Source organism: Diabrotica virgifera, chromosome 1 (assembly GCF_917563875.1).
Source record: "Diabrotica virgifera virgifera chromosome 1, PGI_DIABVI_V3a".
Lineage (NCBI taxonomy): Eukaryota > Metazoa > Arthropoda > Insecta > Coleoptera > Chrysomelidae > Diabrotica > Diabrotica virgifera.
Genome location: NC_065443.1, coordinates 96,400,621 through 96,419,447, shown reverse-complemented (window position 1 = coordinate 96,419,447; position 18,827 = coordinate 96,400,621). Strand labels below are relative to the sequence as shown.

The following is an 18,827-nucleotide window of genomic DNA, read 5'->3' as shown; positions in this document are numbered from 1 at the left end:
AACTGATTAAATAAAATAAATAAATTTTAAAACAAATGGATTACCTCTAAGTTTAACTGTCCTCTGGGAAAATAATATCTATAGGTCCTGGACTTACAATCAAATCTTGCACTAAAACTCTCATCTACAGCGCTCCAACCAACACATTGTATATCATCCGGCAGTTCTCTGTTCAACAGTTTACAATAGTTTAATGGACTACTTGACTCATAAGGATCAGCTTTCAACACATTAGTTCTTAAATCTAATGAAATAACTTGTCCGAATGAACTAACTCCTTTATCTGTCCTGCCACATCTGTGGTAATTGGAAGATTCTCTATCTGGAATAAGTTTTGTTCTCTGTAGAGCCTGGAATAGATGATATTCCACTGTATCTGTAGTATCTTCTTGCACAACAAAACCTTTGTAATTCCAGCCCAAATATAAAAAGTGTAGGGCTATATGTTGAAATTGATACCTGAAAACTTTAGTTTATGAGTATTATAAGATTGTAGCATTTGTATAGTACAGTTGAAAATATAATTTAAAAAAATAAAAGGCAGAGATTGAGCAGTTATACACATAAATCATTCCCAAGTACTTTTGCACTCAGAACTTCATCATTTCTCAAAAAAGGAGGAAGATATCCCAGAGTGTTATAGACATTTAATTAAAATTAATAAAACAATTAAGGCACACTGGACAAAGGAAATACAACTTGCTCCAATTGATTATGCAGAGAAAGATTCAAGGAAAAAGAAGCATAGGTAGACGACGAATATCATGGCTGTACAACATGAGAGAATGGTACGGATGTACATACACCAAATTAACTTTTCAGAGCAGCCGTCTCTAAATTCTGAATAGCTATGATGATTGCCGACCTCCATGGCGGAGATGGCACTTAAAGGACAAGGGATAAACAGATTAAAATATTTGAGCGAGGCTACATTACTCAAGGTACAGTGGTCACGGCAGTCTTTCTGCCGTGACCAAGGGGAACATGGTCTTCAATATATGTGAAAGAGGGTGTGGTTTGGAAGGAACGTTCTAATATATGTTCTCAATCTGAGAAATATAATTTTGAAGTGAGTGCTGTTGAAATAGACTATTGCCTTTTTAATTGTGTTGTGTTGTGTATTTATCTGCCTGGACGTGGCTCTATTGATGTTTTTATGTCAAAACTGGATCTAATACTTGATGTGCTGGTCTCCGAAGGTAAGGCTATAATATTAACAGGTGATTTTAATATAGATTTCAAATCAAATTCACTAAGTAAGCAGAACTTGGTAAATGTTTTAGATTCTTATGGCTTAACCGTAACTGTAAATGATTATACAAGAGTAACTGCAACTAGTAAAACTCAAATTGATTATATTGCTACAAACATAAATCACCAACAAAAAACAATGGTTGTGGAAGGTTTTATCTCTGATCATCGTGCGCAATTGTTCCAATGTAGCATTAACACAGACAATGATGCCTATATATTCATCCGTTCATATAGTGAAAGGAACATAAATCGTTTTGTTCAAACCCTTGAGTCAACAAATTGGTCAGAGGTATTTAATACAATTTCTGCTGAGGATAAATCATTAGCTTTTTTAAACACTATCCAAAATTACTTTCGGTCCCATTTTCCACTACTTAAATGTAAACCTAAAAAATGTACACGTTCGAATTGGTTTACGCAGGAACTGTACAATTTAAGGGATCAGCTAAAACTTTTAGAAACGATCTGTCAGCAAAATAGTAATCTTAGGCCAGTCCTTCATTTGGCAAAGACAGAATATTCGATTAAATTAAAAGCAGCTAAAAGTAGTCACTTCATGAGACAGTTAAACGAATCATCAAATAAAATAAAATGTATTTGGCATTTAGTAAACTTAACAGTCGGGAAACAAAACAACTCAAAAGTACCTAGTGATAATAATAATAATTTAGCAGACAAATTTAACCACCATTTTGTTGAAATGGCTCCAAAGTTACTTGCTGCTTTGGATCCTATTAAAATAGGTGGGTTTACATCAGCATTAAAAAACCGTAATAGTTGTTCTATGTTTTTATATCCAACTAACCCACAGGAAATAACTAGTGTAGTCGGAAGTTTTAAATCCAAACACAGTTGTGGTTTTGATCAGATTTCCCCTAAGTTATTAAAACAATGCATTCACGCTTTCGCAGATCCACTGACGGATATTTGTAATGCCTCTTTTCAACAAGGAATATTTCCTAGTATGTTTAAACTATCTATTTTAATCCCTTTATTCAAAAGTGGTGATAAAGATGACCTTAACAACTACCGTCCCATAAGTCTCTTATCTGTGTTTTCAAAGATAATTGAAACTCTGGTTTATACTAGAATAAACGCATTCCTAAAAAAGCATAGTGTCTTGCATAATTTTCAACATGGTTTTACATCTTCTAAGTCTACAACTACAGCTCTTGCAAATTTCGTCAGCTTAGTGTTGGATGCTTTGGACAGACGAGAGAAGGCATGTGGTTTATTTCTCGATTTGTCCAAGGCTTTTGATACTTTGGATCATAATTTGTTGCTAATAAAACTTGAGGGGATTGGTATTCATGGTGTAGTTCTAAAATGGTTTACTTCCTACCTAGAAAATAGAAGACAAAAAGTAAAGATAACATCTAATGGACTTAAATACGAATCAAACACGTTGGATATCCATTAAGGTGTCCCTCAGGGTAGTGTATTGGGTCCTCTACTTTTTATAGTATATATTAATGATATAGCTTTGATAACTAATTCACTGAGTGGAGTTAACATCATCAGTTATGCGGATGATACCAACATTCTAGTCACAGCAACATCCAATCAAAATTTGCAAAATAAAACTACACAGATACTATCCACCATCAACAGTTATTTTTTATCCAACAAACTAGTTTTAAATGAAGAGAAATCAAAGTATATGATTTTCACGTCAAATAATTTATTAAACCATCAAGCCACTATACAAGCAGCAATAGATAAAACAGACTGCACGAAGTTGCTGGGGGTCCTGTTAGACAGTAATTTTAAATGGTCAAACCACATTTCTAATTTGAAATCCAGATTGAGTAGCGCATGTTATGCATTGAGAATTCTTTCACGTCTCTTTAATACATCAATATTAAAAACAGTATACTTTGCCCATTTTTACTCAATAGCCAAATATGGCATTGAAGTCTGGGGTTGTACCTCTGAATTAGAGCAGATATTCGTACTTCAGAAAAGAGCTATTAGGATAATATATAAAATGAAATTTAGAGATTCTTGTAGAGGTATCTTTAGACAAAATAATATTCTTACAATTCCTGGTCTGTATATATTTTCGTGTATAATGTATTTACATTGCAAAATTTATGAATTCAATAAATTTCAATTTAACCATATTTATTCAACAAGATTCAGAGACAATCACTTTATGCTTCCACAGCATCGTTCTGTTTTGTTGGAAGGTAGCACACATTATGCAGCCATAAGTTTCTTTAACAAATTGCCAATAGATATACGAATGAATTTGCATCAGCCAAACTTTCGGAGGTGTGTACATCAATACATTTGTGAGCTAGAGCCATATTCTACAAATAACTTTTAAGTATGTTTTGTCGTATTTATTAATTTATATACTTTTAATATGTACATTATATATGTCTGTAACTTTGACTTGTCTCATACATGTACAACTTTGTATAATGTCGCATGTGATGAATAAATTTGACTTGACTTGACTTGTAATGAATGTTCCTATGAATGAGAGATTTTAGGGCAAAATCATGCTATGTAATGTAATGTTTATTTACGGACTTGCCATTTTTACAAATCAACTTAAATTTAACTAAACTATGTGATTACATAAAAATGTATTTTGCGATCTCATTCTTAATAGTACTTAGTGATAAATGAAAAAAATCATTACTATTAAATTTGTTTGCATTTCTACACATTCTCTGTAAGGGTTTATTTACAGTATAAGTTCGATTATGAAATTCTAAATAAAATAAGTCTTGAGATCTGGTATCTCTACAAGGAGTACGGAAATAAACTTTTTCCAAAAGAGCACTAGCATCAATGCCTCCTCGAATTAATTTATATATAAATGCTACATCTAGCAATATTCGCCTTTCTTCAAGAGTAGGCAATTTAAGTAAATATTGTAAAACGATGTATTTAAATTTCATTTACAGGTATTCTCAATTTAAAAGCAATAAATCTTAAGAACTTTCTCCGTACTCTTTCTAATAGATCTTTGTAGCATTTATAATGCAGAGACCAAATATTGCTGCCATATTCCAAAACCGATCTAGTAAGGGAACAGTAGATATTTTTGAAACAATAAATATTATCGAATTCAGAGAGGCTACGTTTCATGAAAACTAAAAGTTTCATGGATCTATTAGCCAATCTGCACACCAACGAAACATGAAACGAAAAACATGAAACATGAAACGAAAAACATGAAACATGAAACGAAAAACATGTTTCATGAAACTAAAACACTGCTAAACAAATCTCAAAGTCCGCCTACCAATGAAACGAGTGTGATTCATGCTCATGACACATTTCTATTTTCAGAGAGTTTCATATTTCTTTGATGTGCAACCTTAGAAACGCAAGAAAAGTGGTCCCTGAAACTTACTGTAGGGTCAAAAATTACCCCAAGATCCTTAAATGTTGTGATTACCTCTAAAATATTCGGTCCAATATGGTATTCAAATGAAATCGGATGTTTGTTTCTAAAAAATCGCATTACCTTACATTTATTTATGTTCAAATTCAAAGCATTTAAGTTACACCAATCCAATAATCTACTTAAATCATTCTGTAATAAACTACAGTCTTTGGAATTTTTTATTACTCTATAAATTTTTAGGTCATCAGCATAGAGAAAAATATTACTATGATAAAAACAATTGTTTATATCATTTAGAAAACAATTAAAAAGCAGAGGAGATAAATGTCCACCCTGTGGAACACCAGAGGTTACATTGATAGTAGATGACAAAAATTGGTTAATGTTTACAACTTGAGTTCTATCTGTGAGATAGCTCTCCATCCAGCCTAATAATCTTCCATGTAAACCAGCATTATAAAGTTTAGATATTAGGACAGTATGATTAACTCTATTGAATGCCTTCGAAAAGTCGGTATAAATGGCATCAACTTGGTCATACCCTTCAAGAGCATCCAACAAAAATGAGCAATCTTCTTTTGAAATAATATATGTTTTAAATGAGGAGTGTACCATTTCGGAAATTTTGAGATTTTGCATCTAGTTTTTGGTACAAATAGATTAATACAGGAATCTAACACTTCATAAAATTTATCAAGGCTATTATTTACATATGTCTCATCAATAACCCTATCCCAATCGACTGAACCTAAATATTCATAAATAAGGATATAATTAGCATTTTTAAAGTCAAAATAGAAATAATCATAGCTAAGAGAGTCTAAAATTATATTTCCAATAATGTCAAAAGGACAAGGCTGGATGATAGGCTATCACATTTTAATAAAGATTGATCAGCAATTTTTAAGTTTATGTTATTATTTATACTTAGTGTGACCAACGCCAATCCAGTTAAATCCGGGACAAGGCTGAAAGACAATACCTGAAATCCGGGACTTTTCAATGAAAATAGGGCCATTTTTTTTTCAGAAGAAGATAATTAAAATACAGAAACGAACAGAATCTTCTGTTTTAGTTTTTGTAGAACTGTAATCATCAACATCATCATCATCATCATCAATGGCGTTACAACTTTTCGTGAGTCTTTGCCGCGTTTACTATTACCTTCCATGTTTGTCAATCCAGTGCCACTAATTCTCATTGTCTCATTCCCATTTTCTCCAGATCTTCTTTGACTGCATCTTTCCACCTTTTTCTAGGCCGCCCTACAGACCTTCTTCCATCTGGTCTTTCCCAGAATACATTGTTTATAAGGCGATTGTCTTTACTGCGTATCACATGCCCTGCCCATCTGAGTCTATTGGCCTTTATATATCTGACTAGATTTTCCTTTCCGAATAGAGACTCCGAATAGTAACTCGTTATTGTATCTGCGCATCTATTCGTTTGTCACGCTGTCTCTGCAAGGGCCATATATCATTCGAAGTACTTTACGTTCCCACACCAGCAATTTTTGTATCTCGTGAAAGAAGTTTTGACTTCATTAGATGTTGCTTTGCAAATAAAGATCTGTTTCCTGTCATTATTCGTGTTTCAACTTCTCGCTATATTTTGTTGTTATTTGTGATTGTTGCTCCTAGATATTTAAATTCTTTAACCACTGCGAAATTATGATCGTTTATACAGTTTATAGTAATTCTTTGCCTTAATCGCCGTCGTTCTTGTTTTGAGACGACCATGTAGAACTATAATACCACATACCACGAAATAAAATGCATGCGTTTTGGATGTGGTGTTAGTACACAGTACGCTCTAGAAATTGTCGACTTTTTTTCGTCCCACCAATTCTATTTGATGTGAATTCTTAGAAGAATAGCGTATTCAACATTTCAAAATATAATTTTACCAAAATGTTGAAAATCCGGATGGCCCGGAAGCCTTGTCCGCCGGGACACGCCTTCGTAATTCGGGCCATGTTCCGGATTTTTCGGGCTAGTTGGTCACACTATTTATACTAGAAAACATAAGATCTAAGAAACCCCCATTACAGTTTGGTACATTATTTAATTGAAAGAGATTTAAAAAAGCAAAACTTTCTGAAATACATTCAACTTTGTTAGTAATATTTCCAATCGGTTTTGAACCATATTCATCATTTTCCCAATGAATGTTTGGTAGGTTAAAATCACCAAGTAGATATACCAAACTGTACTGTGTTTCATATAAAATACCTTCGACACAATTCATATATTCTTCATACAAACTTAATGGAGAGTTCGGAGGTGACATCCCATAAGAATGTTTTTAAATTGAAGATTTACTAACACTGAAAAAATGTCCCTATTAACCACTATAAGAACTGCTCCAAGTTGTACACATGAACTGGTTAAGCTTGATCTATCACAGCGGTATATATTGTTTTGTAAGATGCCTAGTTCATTACTCTCTATACTATCACGTAATGAGGTTTCAGTAAATGCCAGTATATCATAATTATTCGCTGTTACTGATTCAGAGAGAGTATTTAGTTTTGTACGTAGTCCTCTAACATTTTGATAATAGACACTGTAATAGCCATTTGATGCATTATAATTTGTTGTGGAGAAGCTGGCAGTGGTGACTGGTCAGAGGAGGCAAGAGAGGCTTAGCCTCCCCATAAATGTTTTACACGTGTTACACTGTTTTGTTTACTTTGCTATTTTGCTTCACGTTGTTAAATATATCGAAAAAAGTTATTTGAACAAGTTGTTCCAAATATTATTCTAACCACACATACCAAATTTCATGACAACATTTGCACTTTTAGTTTTTTCATTATATGCTGGGCTTCAGTATAAACAACTTGGCACTATGCTTGTTTGTAATTGGTCCAATATCCACCTTTTGAGACGCAAAACAGCGACATCTCTCATTTATTTATTTATTTATTAACGGGATACCACCCAATCCACAGAGAACGGCAGTTCTCACCAGTGGCGCACAACACCCCTACATGCGACACTATATATACACGAAATTTTCGATTTTCTAAACCTGACTGAATTGAAAATTGGGCCAAATCCCATCTTAAAGTTTAGGAAAAGACTCGTCCATCCATATGTTACTTCTCCATTTTGGTCCAAGGGTGTGGATTTTACGGCCCTTCCCATTTAAAGCCTGTTTTTCGTTCTCGTCCCCAAAACTCCCAAAAATTTCAAAAATATAAGCCCGACCTTTGCGGCTTCTGATAGAATAGATCATTACCTTTCCAACGCATGTTTAATTTTGAAAATCGGTTATACCATTCAAAAGTTATCGAGCTCAGAAATATGACTCAATTTTTATTTAAAAAATGGAAAATGTTTGTGGATATGTATGTATGTATGTATGTATGTATGTATGTGTGTGGAAAAGTTAAACCGATCTGAATTTTTTTTTCTGTGTTTCAAGAGGGTGTGAAGGCCGATTCAACCGGTCTAATTTTTGACTTCTGACTACCCGTAAGTTAGCTAGAGGACTAGGTAAATACAAAATAGCATATTTTTTGGGCGTATATATCTTAGGTTCAAGGAGAGACAGGAAAACCGCAAATACACCAAATCAATAGGGTTGAGTTAAGCTTTCAAATGGTGCTTAAGCGATCAACCTGAGACATACACACTGCTCACCATAGCCGAAAAACTGAAAAATTAAACTTTGAAAATTTTGGTTTTTCGACAATTACTCAAAATTTCAACCTACGAATTGCGCCAATAATTGAGCGTTTGTAGAAGGACTCAGGACGCGTCTAACGGTGTATACCTTATATCTGGGAAAATTCGAATTATTAAGTTCTAGGCTTCATAAGTATGATCAAATCTATTTCTTATGGGAAAAAACGGTTTTTCAAGCTCAATAATTCCTGTAATACGTTCAGTTATCATACTCGATCTTGATTGCATCAGATACTACTTGTCCATACGTTTCAAATTCGTGTTTAGTGATCAACATCAGGTAAGCCGTTCAGAAGTTATAGAGCTCCAAAAGTTTAATTAGTCCAGAAACTGAAATTTTTCACTTCGAATTTTTACAGAATGGATAGATTTGCTTAAAAATTTGACAATAAGTAGTAGATAGTCCAAGGATCAAAATCTATATGATGCCGAACGACGCTTTTACCATGGGGTGGTTGCCACCTCATCTCGAGGGTGGAATTTTTTTTTATATTTTGACCGCAAATGCTGGAAAAAATATTAATTATAAGCAAAAAATGTTCATTATACATTTTTTTGATAAAATTAATAGTTTTCGATTTATTAGTTATCGAAGCTGTTAGTTTTATATCGGAAAGATTACCAGATAACGGCAGTTCTCGCCAGTGGCGCAGAAATAAACCCCCCTACACGCGACACTATTATATACACGAAATTTTCAATTTTCTAAATCTGACTGAATTGAAAATTTTGCCAACTCCCATCTTCAAGTTCAGAAAAAGATTCACCCATTCATATGTCAACCATCCATTTTGGTCCAAGGGTGTCGATTTTAAGGCTCTTCCTATTTAGGGTCTGTTTTTCGTTCTGGTCCCCAAAACTCCCAAAAACTTCGAAAATTTAAGTCCAACCTTTGCGGCTTCTAACAGTACTGATCGTTACCTTTCCAACGCATGTCTAATTTTGAACATTACCAGAGAACGGCAGTTCTCGCCAGTGGCGCACACCCACACCACCCTACACGCGACACTATATATACACAAAATTTTAGATTTTCTAAATCTGACTGAACTGAAAATTGGGCCAACTCCCATCTTAAAGTTCAGAAAAGACTCACCCATTTATATGTCAACCATCGATTTTGGTCCAAGGGTGTAGATTTTACGGCCCTTCCTATTTAGGATCTGTTTTTCGTTCTCGTCACCAAAACTCTCAAAAAGTTTAAAAATTTGTCCAACCTTTGCGGCTTCTAATAGAACTGATCATTACCTTTTCAACGCATGTCTAATTTTGAAAATCGGTTATACCATTCAAAAGTTATAGAGCTTAGAAATGTGACTCAATTTTTATTTAAAAAAGGGAAAATGTTTGTGGATATGTATGTATATGTGTTTGAAAGTTAAACCGATTTGATATTTTTTCTCTGTATTTAAAGAGGGGGTCAGGGCCGATTTAGAACCGGTGTAGTTTGTGACTTTTGACCATCCATAAGCCAGCTATAGGACTTGGTAGGTACAAAACAGCATATTTTTTGGGGGTATATATATTCGGATCAAGAAGAGGCAGGAGAACCGCAAATGCATCAAATCAATAGTCTTGACTTTCAAATGGTGTCTAAGCCGTCAGGATTAGACATACATACGGCTCAGTATAGCCGAAAAACTGAAAAACTAAACTTTGAAAATTTTGGTTTTTCGACAATTACTCAACATTTCAACGCACGAATTGCGCCAATAACTTAGCGTTTGTAGAACGACTCAAGACGAATCTAACGATGTATACCTCATATCCGGGAAAATTCGAATTTTTAGGTTATAGGCTTCATAAATATGATAAAATCTATTTCCTCTGGGAAAAACGGTTTCGAAAGCTTAATAATTCCTGTAATAGCTTCAGTTATCATACTTGACCTTAGATCCATCAGATACTACTGGTCAATACGTTTCAAACTCATGTTTACTGATCAAAATCGGTTAAGCCGTTTAGAAGTTATTAAGATACAAAAGTATAATCCAATTAACGATTATTCCCCAAATGGTTTATGTTTATGTAGTTGTAGTGGTTACGACGCTAAATTTGATCTGGCAACGGGCAATCCGATTTCATTTACCGGCCATCTCAATATAGTTTTTTTTCAATATATTTCGAATAGAAAAAAATCTAGTGTACATTCGATGGACACTAGATCATTTGGGAGATAATGCAACAAAGGTGACAATTTATAAAGCTTGACGTGTAATATAGGAACATTGCATTCAACTTCATACATTTAATTTATAAATAACTTTGAAAAACTCCTGATACAAGAATAAAAAACCGCTAAACGCCGTAAAAATGAGTGGCGCATAAAATATTCCAGCTACAAAAGATCTGATATGAATGTTACGTGGCGCAAAAATGGATTTCCATTTGATGCAAAACAAAATTTTAGTTTTATTTTAAAATATTTTTTCCATAATATTTGCTAAATTTGAAGTAAACGCGCCACAAAAGAGTTTCAAAATTCAAACTGTATCAAAGTTACTCTTTTGTGGCGCGTTTACTTCAAATTTAGCAAATATTATGGAAAAATATTTTAAAATAAAACTAAAATTTTGTTTTGCATCAAATGAAAATCCATTTTTGCGCCACGTAACATTCATATCAGATCTTTTGTAGCTGGAATATTTTATGCGCCACTCATTTTTACGGCGTTTAGCGGTTTTTTATTCTTGTTTAATATATACACAAAATATTATAATTATCTAGTGATACAATAAATATAGAGATATAGTAAATATGTATGACAAAAATTGGCGATGCAGCTATATAGAAAAAACAAATCTTAAAATAATACAAAGTAAATAATACAAAGTTAATAAAATTATTTTTTCATTTTAATTGTGGCTTATTTCCCATATAAATAATTAATCATCAGTGGCGGCGCCTGGTGTAAAATATTGGGGGTGCACACATAATGTTAACATATAAAAAGACCTTGAGACCCCATTTCCGTAGGTAAAATTTTTTGAGTGTCTTCAAATTATAAAAATCAGAGGACCTTATTAAAAATTACAATAAATAATGTATTTTATTGACTTAAAATTATAATTTAGTGTTTAAATGTTACAAGCAAGTTGTAACGAAATTCAGTCGCCTGTTATTTTTTAGAAAAATTATTCACAAACAAACTCAGTAAAATTTGGAATTTCTTGAATCATTTTTTTAAATTGAAAACATTGCGAGTGCAGTTAATCGATTCTGGCCCATATCTATTCTAAGGAAAGTTTTGATACGTTTCAATGCAGAGAGACATCGTTCTGTTTCTGCAGTTGTCACTGGTATCGTAAGAAGTACATAATTGGAGAATTCAAATTTTTTCAGAAAAATTGTCTTGTAAATTATTTTCAATCAAAAATTTAGTTAAGTAGACTGCGCCGTATAGTTAAAATCGTATCTTCTATTTTATTCATTATGCTTCCTCTTCTCCAAATATGTGCTTCACAGCTACACAATTTGTAAGTTTTTACACAAATCTCCATTTTAAAAATGTAATCATTTATAATCCCGACGTTTGCACTTTGGTACATTCTTAATTAACAAATTAGACCAGTAAGGATCTGTTTTTAGGTGGATGTGAGAGGTGGCATTCAGATTTTTGCGGATAAAGTTAGGTGATAACTTCGTTAATAATAATTGAATTATGCTCCTTCTCAAATATGCCCGGAACATTAATAAAAAAAATAAAATATTTAAAAATTTCGTTTTTTTTCTACTTTTTTTGCTTAAAAACTATTCATTTTAAAACAAAGTCTTATAAGAATAAAACAAAGGTAATTAAATTTTCTATCAGATGCGATTGGTTAAAAATGTCTTAATTTATCACCCTTACTTCAAAATAGCAATAAATATAAAATAAGGGGCCAAAACAAGCCTGTCCTTATTCAATGATTTTCGATCACTTAGGTTACACTTGGAACTTCCTAATTCGCTTAGAAAATTTTTGTAATGTGCTAAAACCGTACACCAAATTTCATTAAAATTTACTTACTAGATTTTGCATAATAATTTTGCAATCTAAACTTTTTTTAAAATCTTGCACAACAAAAACTAGAACATACAAAGATTTGTCAATTTTTTTACAAATAAAGAAGTACTCCACCTATCTAATATCTAATATCTCGGCAATGTTTTAAAGTTATAAACAATTTTTTGGCTTATAAACAAATTAGTGATGTGGCCAGGAGGGGGTGCTACGGGCTCCTTTATTTAGATGGACTTACCCAAGTTTTTTATGTATTTTGACCCGTAGAACACGAATTTTTTGGGTAACAGTTGATCCGGATGTCGATAAGATTGTTATAAACAAAGAAATTGAGGAATTACATAACATCGATTTTTCGCAAAATAAAACATTTTTTTTTGTATTTCTTGGGTAATTCTAAGCAAACAATGTTCTTACAAGTTTTTTCGTAGGATGCATAGTTTTCGAGATAAACGCGGTGGAACTTTCAAAAAATCGAGAAATTGCAATTTTTGAACGCGAATAACGTTTGATTGAAAAATAAAAATAGCAATTCTGCTGACAGCATTTGAAAGTTTAAGTTAAATTAAACCGGTTTTAATTATTTGCATTGCTAAAAATTACTTTTTTTTGCTATTTGTTTATAAGCTAAAAAATTGTTTCTAAATTTAAAACATTGCTGAGGCCCCTTAAATAATCCGATTTTAATTCTGTAAAGTGTATTAGATAGGTAGAGCACCTCTTTATATGTAAAAAAATTAGCCAACTTCTAAATGGTCTACTTTTTGTTCAGAAAGATTTTAAAAAATTTGAACTTTTTTAAAAACATTTAGATTGCAAATTTATTATGCAAAATTTATTACATCGATTTTAATGAAATTTGGTACACGATTTAAAGATGTTACAAAGAATTTCCTAAGCGAATTAACAAGGCTTTAAGTGCCACCAAAGTGGTTAAAAAATATTGAATAACAACAGACTTATTTTGCCCCTTATTTTGTATTTATTGCTATATTGCAGAAAAGGTAATACCTTAAGACATTTTTTACCAGTCGTATGTTATACAAAATTCAATTATCTTTATTTTATTTCTGTACGACTGTGTTCCAAAACGAATCGTTTTAAAGTTATAAGCAAAGAAAGCAGAAAAAAATCAATTTTTTTCGAAATTTTTAAATATTTTTATTTTTTTATTAATGTTCCGGGCATATTTGAGAAGGAGCATAAGTCAATTATTATTACTGAAGGTGTCACCTAACTTTATCTGCAAAAATCCGAATGCCACCTCTCACATCCAAAAATAGACGTTTTTTCGCAGATCCTTACTGGTCTAAATTTGGTTTCGGCATTTTTAATTTTTCTTCTAAATATAATGAAGAAAATTTAATTGATTTTAAATATTCCACGCTAACATTTACATTCTCAAATCCTTCCATTCTTAATATAGTTCCGAAATTCGAACTTCACGAAAGCAAAATTTAAACATACGTGTGCCGTGCATGTTGAAAACACAATAAGATCATGCCTCATGCCATAAGATCACATCCAACTTGTGATCCTATGGCCATCTAAACTTGTGGGCTATAGCGGGTAGCGGGGTGGGTGGTGAGTTGTATTTTGCGGTATGAAAAGTCATTGGTATAGGAACCACCTTGAGAGCGGTGAACGCGGGGTTCTGTCTAAGTCTAAGGCCTCGCATCCGTGAAGTTTCTCCTTTGAAATAGAATAAAAATAATTAAATGTTACCTATTAGATACTTATAAACTCCTTAAATCTGTTATTTCGAATTTCAATTACTGTATAGTTAGATTAAAATGTTATTTATAGAATGATAAATATTACATATTATATGAATGTTGGTGTGAAAATAATTTTGGGGGTTCACGTGCACATGTGCACTTATGGAGAAACTGCCACTGTTAATCATAATACAAAGTAAATAACAAATATAAATCACATAAGATTACAAAAATTTTTTTTAAACACTGTCTACAAACATTTTCCGAAGCGCACAGCAACAAATCAAGGTCTATTCTATTTCCATTTAGAATGATTCTACCCAGCGGAGAATGCCTACCAAAGTTGCAGCGATGAAATTTAATTGCAAAATTTTGGGATGTTCTAGTAACTCTAGAGGGAACATTAAAGTCAATTAGAGACAGTAGATCATTGCAATTAATTTTTGAATTCAGTAGTTTATGAAGAAACAAAACATCAGCATACATTCGTTTGGAAGACAGCCTAGGAAGGTTTAATTTATTTCTAATTTCTCAGTAGGAATGGTCACTTAAAGGTTTGTGTAATTTAAAACTTAAGTACCTAGTGAATTTATTTTGGACTTTTTCAAGCTTGGCTATATGTACTTCATAAGTGGGTGACCAAACAACTGAGCAATACTCAAGAACAGATCTAACTAGGGAAAAATAAATCAGTCTGATGGAATTAATGTTATGCAAACATTTAGAAGTTCTAATAATGAAGCCTAACATTTTAAATGCCTGGTTATTCACATAATCAAAATGAGCGCAAAAATTTAGTTTGGAATCTAATTGAACACCTAGATCTCTTACAGTTGATACAGCCTTCAGTGGTTCTTCAGCTAATTTGTAATTATAAAAGAGGTTGTTAATTCTTCTACAGAAACTAATAAAGTGACATTTTCCAACAGTAATGCTCATTTGGTTCCAATTGCACCATGCCATAATTTTGTTAATATCATTTTGAAGTTTTTCACAATCTGAGACAGATTCGATAATTCTATAGATTTTTAAATCATCAGCAAATAGCAGAAATTTAGAGTTAATTTGAGATTTAATGTCATTAACAAATATATTAAAAAGAAAAGGCCCTAAGTGGCTTCCTTGTGGAACACCAGATGTTACGACAACACTAGATTGAAAGTGTTTAATTTTAGAGAGAGAGAGAGAGAGAGAGAGAGAGAGAGAGAGAGAGAGAGAGAGAGAGAAAATTTATTGTTTCTAAAAAATGAGTTTACATTTATAAAACACAACGTGGTATAGTACAAACACAGTACAAGATACATTAAAATACTAACTATGAAACTTCTATAATAAAAAAAAATAAAAAAAAGCCATCAATTAGCTGTCCTCAAAAAATTCCTCGATACTATAGTAACACTTAGATAATAAAAACTTCTTATTGCTCTTCGGAATACAAAAATATTGCTTGAGAATCTTATATTGAGTGGTAGGTGATTAAACACTTTCTTTCCAGTGTAAATAAATGATTTTTAATTAGTGTAAAAGAGGGAATTGGAAGTGGAATAACGTAAGTTAGACGAGTGTTATAAAGGGAATCTGTCCGAATATCCTCTTTATGTTTTTTAAAAATTAAGCACGCTAATTCAACGATATATATGCAGGGAAGTGTCAAGATACCATGTTTCCGGAACAGAGGCCTGCATGATGTACCAAACTTGACCTTGCGTAAATATCTAAGTGCTCTCTTTTGTAGCATAAAGATTCTACTGAAATGATGAAGAGAATAGCTACCCCAAAAGGCAATACCGTATCTCAAATTAGATTTAATCAGGGCCACATAAACACTTTTTGCAATCTTGAAATCCAAATGGTGTGCAACTGCTTTGACAGCAAAGCAACCCGATAATATCTTTTTGCTTAAATATACAGTGTGTTGCTCAAACTTAAGTTTATTGTCAATATAGAGACCTAAAAATTTGTTAACAGTGTCAGAACAAATGCCTTCATTACCCAGAGTAATGTTGTTTAGATAATTCTTAAAAGAAATTAATTTGGTTTTTGAAAAATTAAATGTCAAATGATTAGCTTTGCACAACTCTAAGATTTTTAGCATATCACTACTAATAATCTTGTTCAGTACCTTAGAGTCCTTGTTTTGCCATAAAATTGTGGTATCATCTGCAAATATAGTAAACTGGCCATTAATATCGAGGTTAATTATGTCATTAAAATAGATCAAAAAAAAGATAGGACCCAAGACAGAGCCTTGAGGTACGCCACAATTAATAAAGATATTACTAGAATAGCGCTCATTGATTGATACAGACTGGCATCTGTCTTCCAGGTATGAACTGAACCACTTTAGAGTAGTGCCTCTAAAACCATATCTTTCCAGTTTATTAAGAAGTATTTTGTGATTGACAGAGTCAAATGCTTTAGAAAGATCACAGAAAACTGCAGCAGCAACACAATCGTTATTTAAGTCTCAGTATAGTTTTTCCATGAATTCGAAGATGGCATCATATGTACTTTTTAATGACTGGAAACCGAATTGGCAGGAAGAAAGTAAATCGTGTTTTTGTAAGAAAGTCATCATTCGGATTTTGACCAATTTTTCTACAACCTTTGAAAGCGATGGTAAAAGAGATAGGACGATAATTAGCAGGTAAATCGTGGTCACCACCTTTATATAAAGGAATAACCTTGGAACATTTTAAACAATCGCTAAAGTGACCTGTTGAAAAAGATGTGTTAATTGCCTCCGCTAAAATTTTCAGAACATTATCAGGAAGATGGGATACAACTTTAGATGGGATATCATCCCAGCCTGCAGCCATAGGATTTTTAATGCTTTGTATAATATTTTTTATTTCAGTCGAATTAGTGGGAAGAAAATAAAAAGAATTTGTAATGTTTACTCCATTTAAAAAATGCATTGGATTAGAAGAAGAATCAATTTTCCAGCGAGTTCTGGACCTACTGAGCAATAATATTCATTCAGCTCACTAGGGTCTAAGACTACATCAGTAGTTCGGGGAACTTTAGCTCTAAGATTATTAACTATACGCCAAGATTCCTTTTGTTTATTATTGGCATTTTCCATTCTAGATTTAAAAGATATACATTTTGCCAATTTAGTAACCTTCCTATATATGGACCTATATTTATAGAAATACTTCAAAAATTCATCATTGCATATTATATGTTTTTAATGTAGTTTCATCATCATCATCATGGTGCTACAGCCCTTAGAGGGCCTCGACCTTCTCAAGCGTTCTACGCCATTCTGTTCTGTCCCTTGCCTGCACTTTCCAGTTGCCGACTCCGATCTTCTCGGCATCTTGTGTTACCCCGTCCATCCATCTCAACTTTGGTCTACCCCGTCTTCTCATTCCCACGGGTTGAGCTGTTAGAATCTTTAATGTAGTTTAACGATCTTAAGTTTTTGCAGGAAATTCTAATTCCTTTAGTATCCCATGTTTTCTTATTTTTCTTTTTAAGAATTCTTTTTTGAAATGCCAAATTGAAAATCTTCATGAGAGTGTGATGAAATTGATGGAGCAAATCATGAGAGCAAAAAATATTATTCCAATCCTCCTGATTACATAATTTGATAAACCTGTCAAAATTTCTTTTGCTGAAAATTCTACTCCATCTGGCTGTATGAGGTGGATTCTTAAGGGGAAATTCACATAGAATGGGATCATGATCCGATGAAAAATAGGGAATCACTCTACACTCAGCCAGATCTGGATGTAGATTAGTACAAATATAATCCAATATGCTGCTATCTCTGGTTGGATTGTTAACTAGCATTCTCATATTAGAACTATTAAGTAAATTTGTAATGGTAATAACATGGCTGTGTGCTGAATCCACATAATCAATATTAAAGTCACCTGTCAAGATAATAAATGCATTTTTTGGAAACTTTTCAAGCGAGGATTCCAATCTTTGAAAGAATAGCTGCACAGTAGACTTAGAGGGTCTGTACACAACAATGAGAAAAGTATTAAGCTTCTTACTGAAAGTAATAGAAAATTCGAATTCAGATTCAACACAGAGGTGGTTAAATTTATTATAGTCAACAAAATTGAATTTATACTGAAATGTTATATTAATTAAAATTAATGTGCCTCCGTGAATGCTTTCAGATCTGCAAAATTTTGATATTACGGAGTAATTATTAACACAAAGTGTTTCTAGAGGATACAACCAGTGCTCAGTTAAAAGCACAAGATCTGGCCAATTATTCTCGCTAAGAAACACTTCCAGTTCCTCAACTTTATTTCGTATAGAACATATGTTATATAAAATAATAGAAAATTTACTTACAATATTCGATTTAGACATACTGGTAGCCAGTTTATCACCTACCACACTTACAATATTATTTACAAAACAACTGTTTGGTGATGATAAAAGTACCGTTTCTATTGGATTTACTTGACTAAAAAAGAGTCTAGTCTATCTTCTCCAGTTGACAGACCTCTATTGTGATGCTCTCGATCTAAAAATCTTCTTCCTAACCTAAAGTTAAATCGTTCAATGCCAATTTTTTTCGGCCAAAAAGCAGGATTGTAAATTTCTTCCCTTAAGTCAGGTAGTACACCTATCATGAAACATTGATTATCCCTTCTTTTCTGGTCAGTTGGTAACAATTTCACTTTTATATCCTCACAGTTTGTCTTAGTTATGAAACTCTTGATGTGGTCCGCATTTACACTATCCGGAACTTTTGAGATGAATAGCCACAATTTTTTGTCTGATTTTTCATGGAAATCCTTATCACCAATTCCAGTTCCCATTATTTT

At 32.7% G+C, this 18,827-nt stretch overlaps 1 protein-coding gene across 1 annotated transcript in view; it reads right to left on the bottom strand.

Annotated features, from left to right (window-relative positions):
• LOC114333938 (tRNA pseudouridine(38/39) synthase) overlaps positions 1 to 18,827 on the bottom strand; it is a 58,748-nt gene that overhangs the window by 32,749 nt on the left and 7,172 nt on the right. The window contains exon 3 of the mRNA XM_028283941.2: positions 45 to 459. Coding sequence (XP_028139742.2) covers positions 45 to 459 — 415 coding nt within the window. The remainder of the gene's footprint in view (positions 1 to 44; positions 460 to 18,827) is intronic.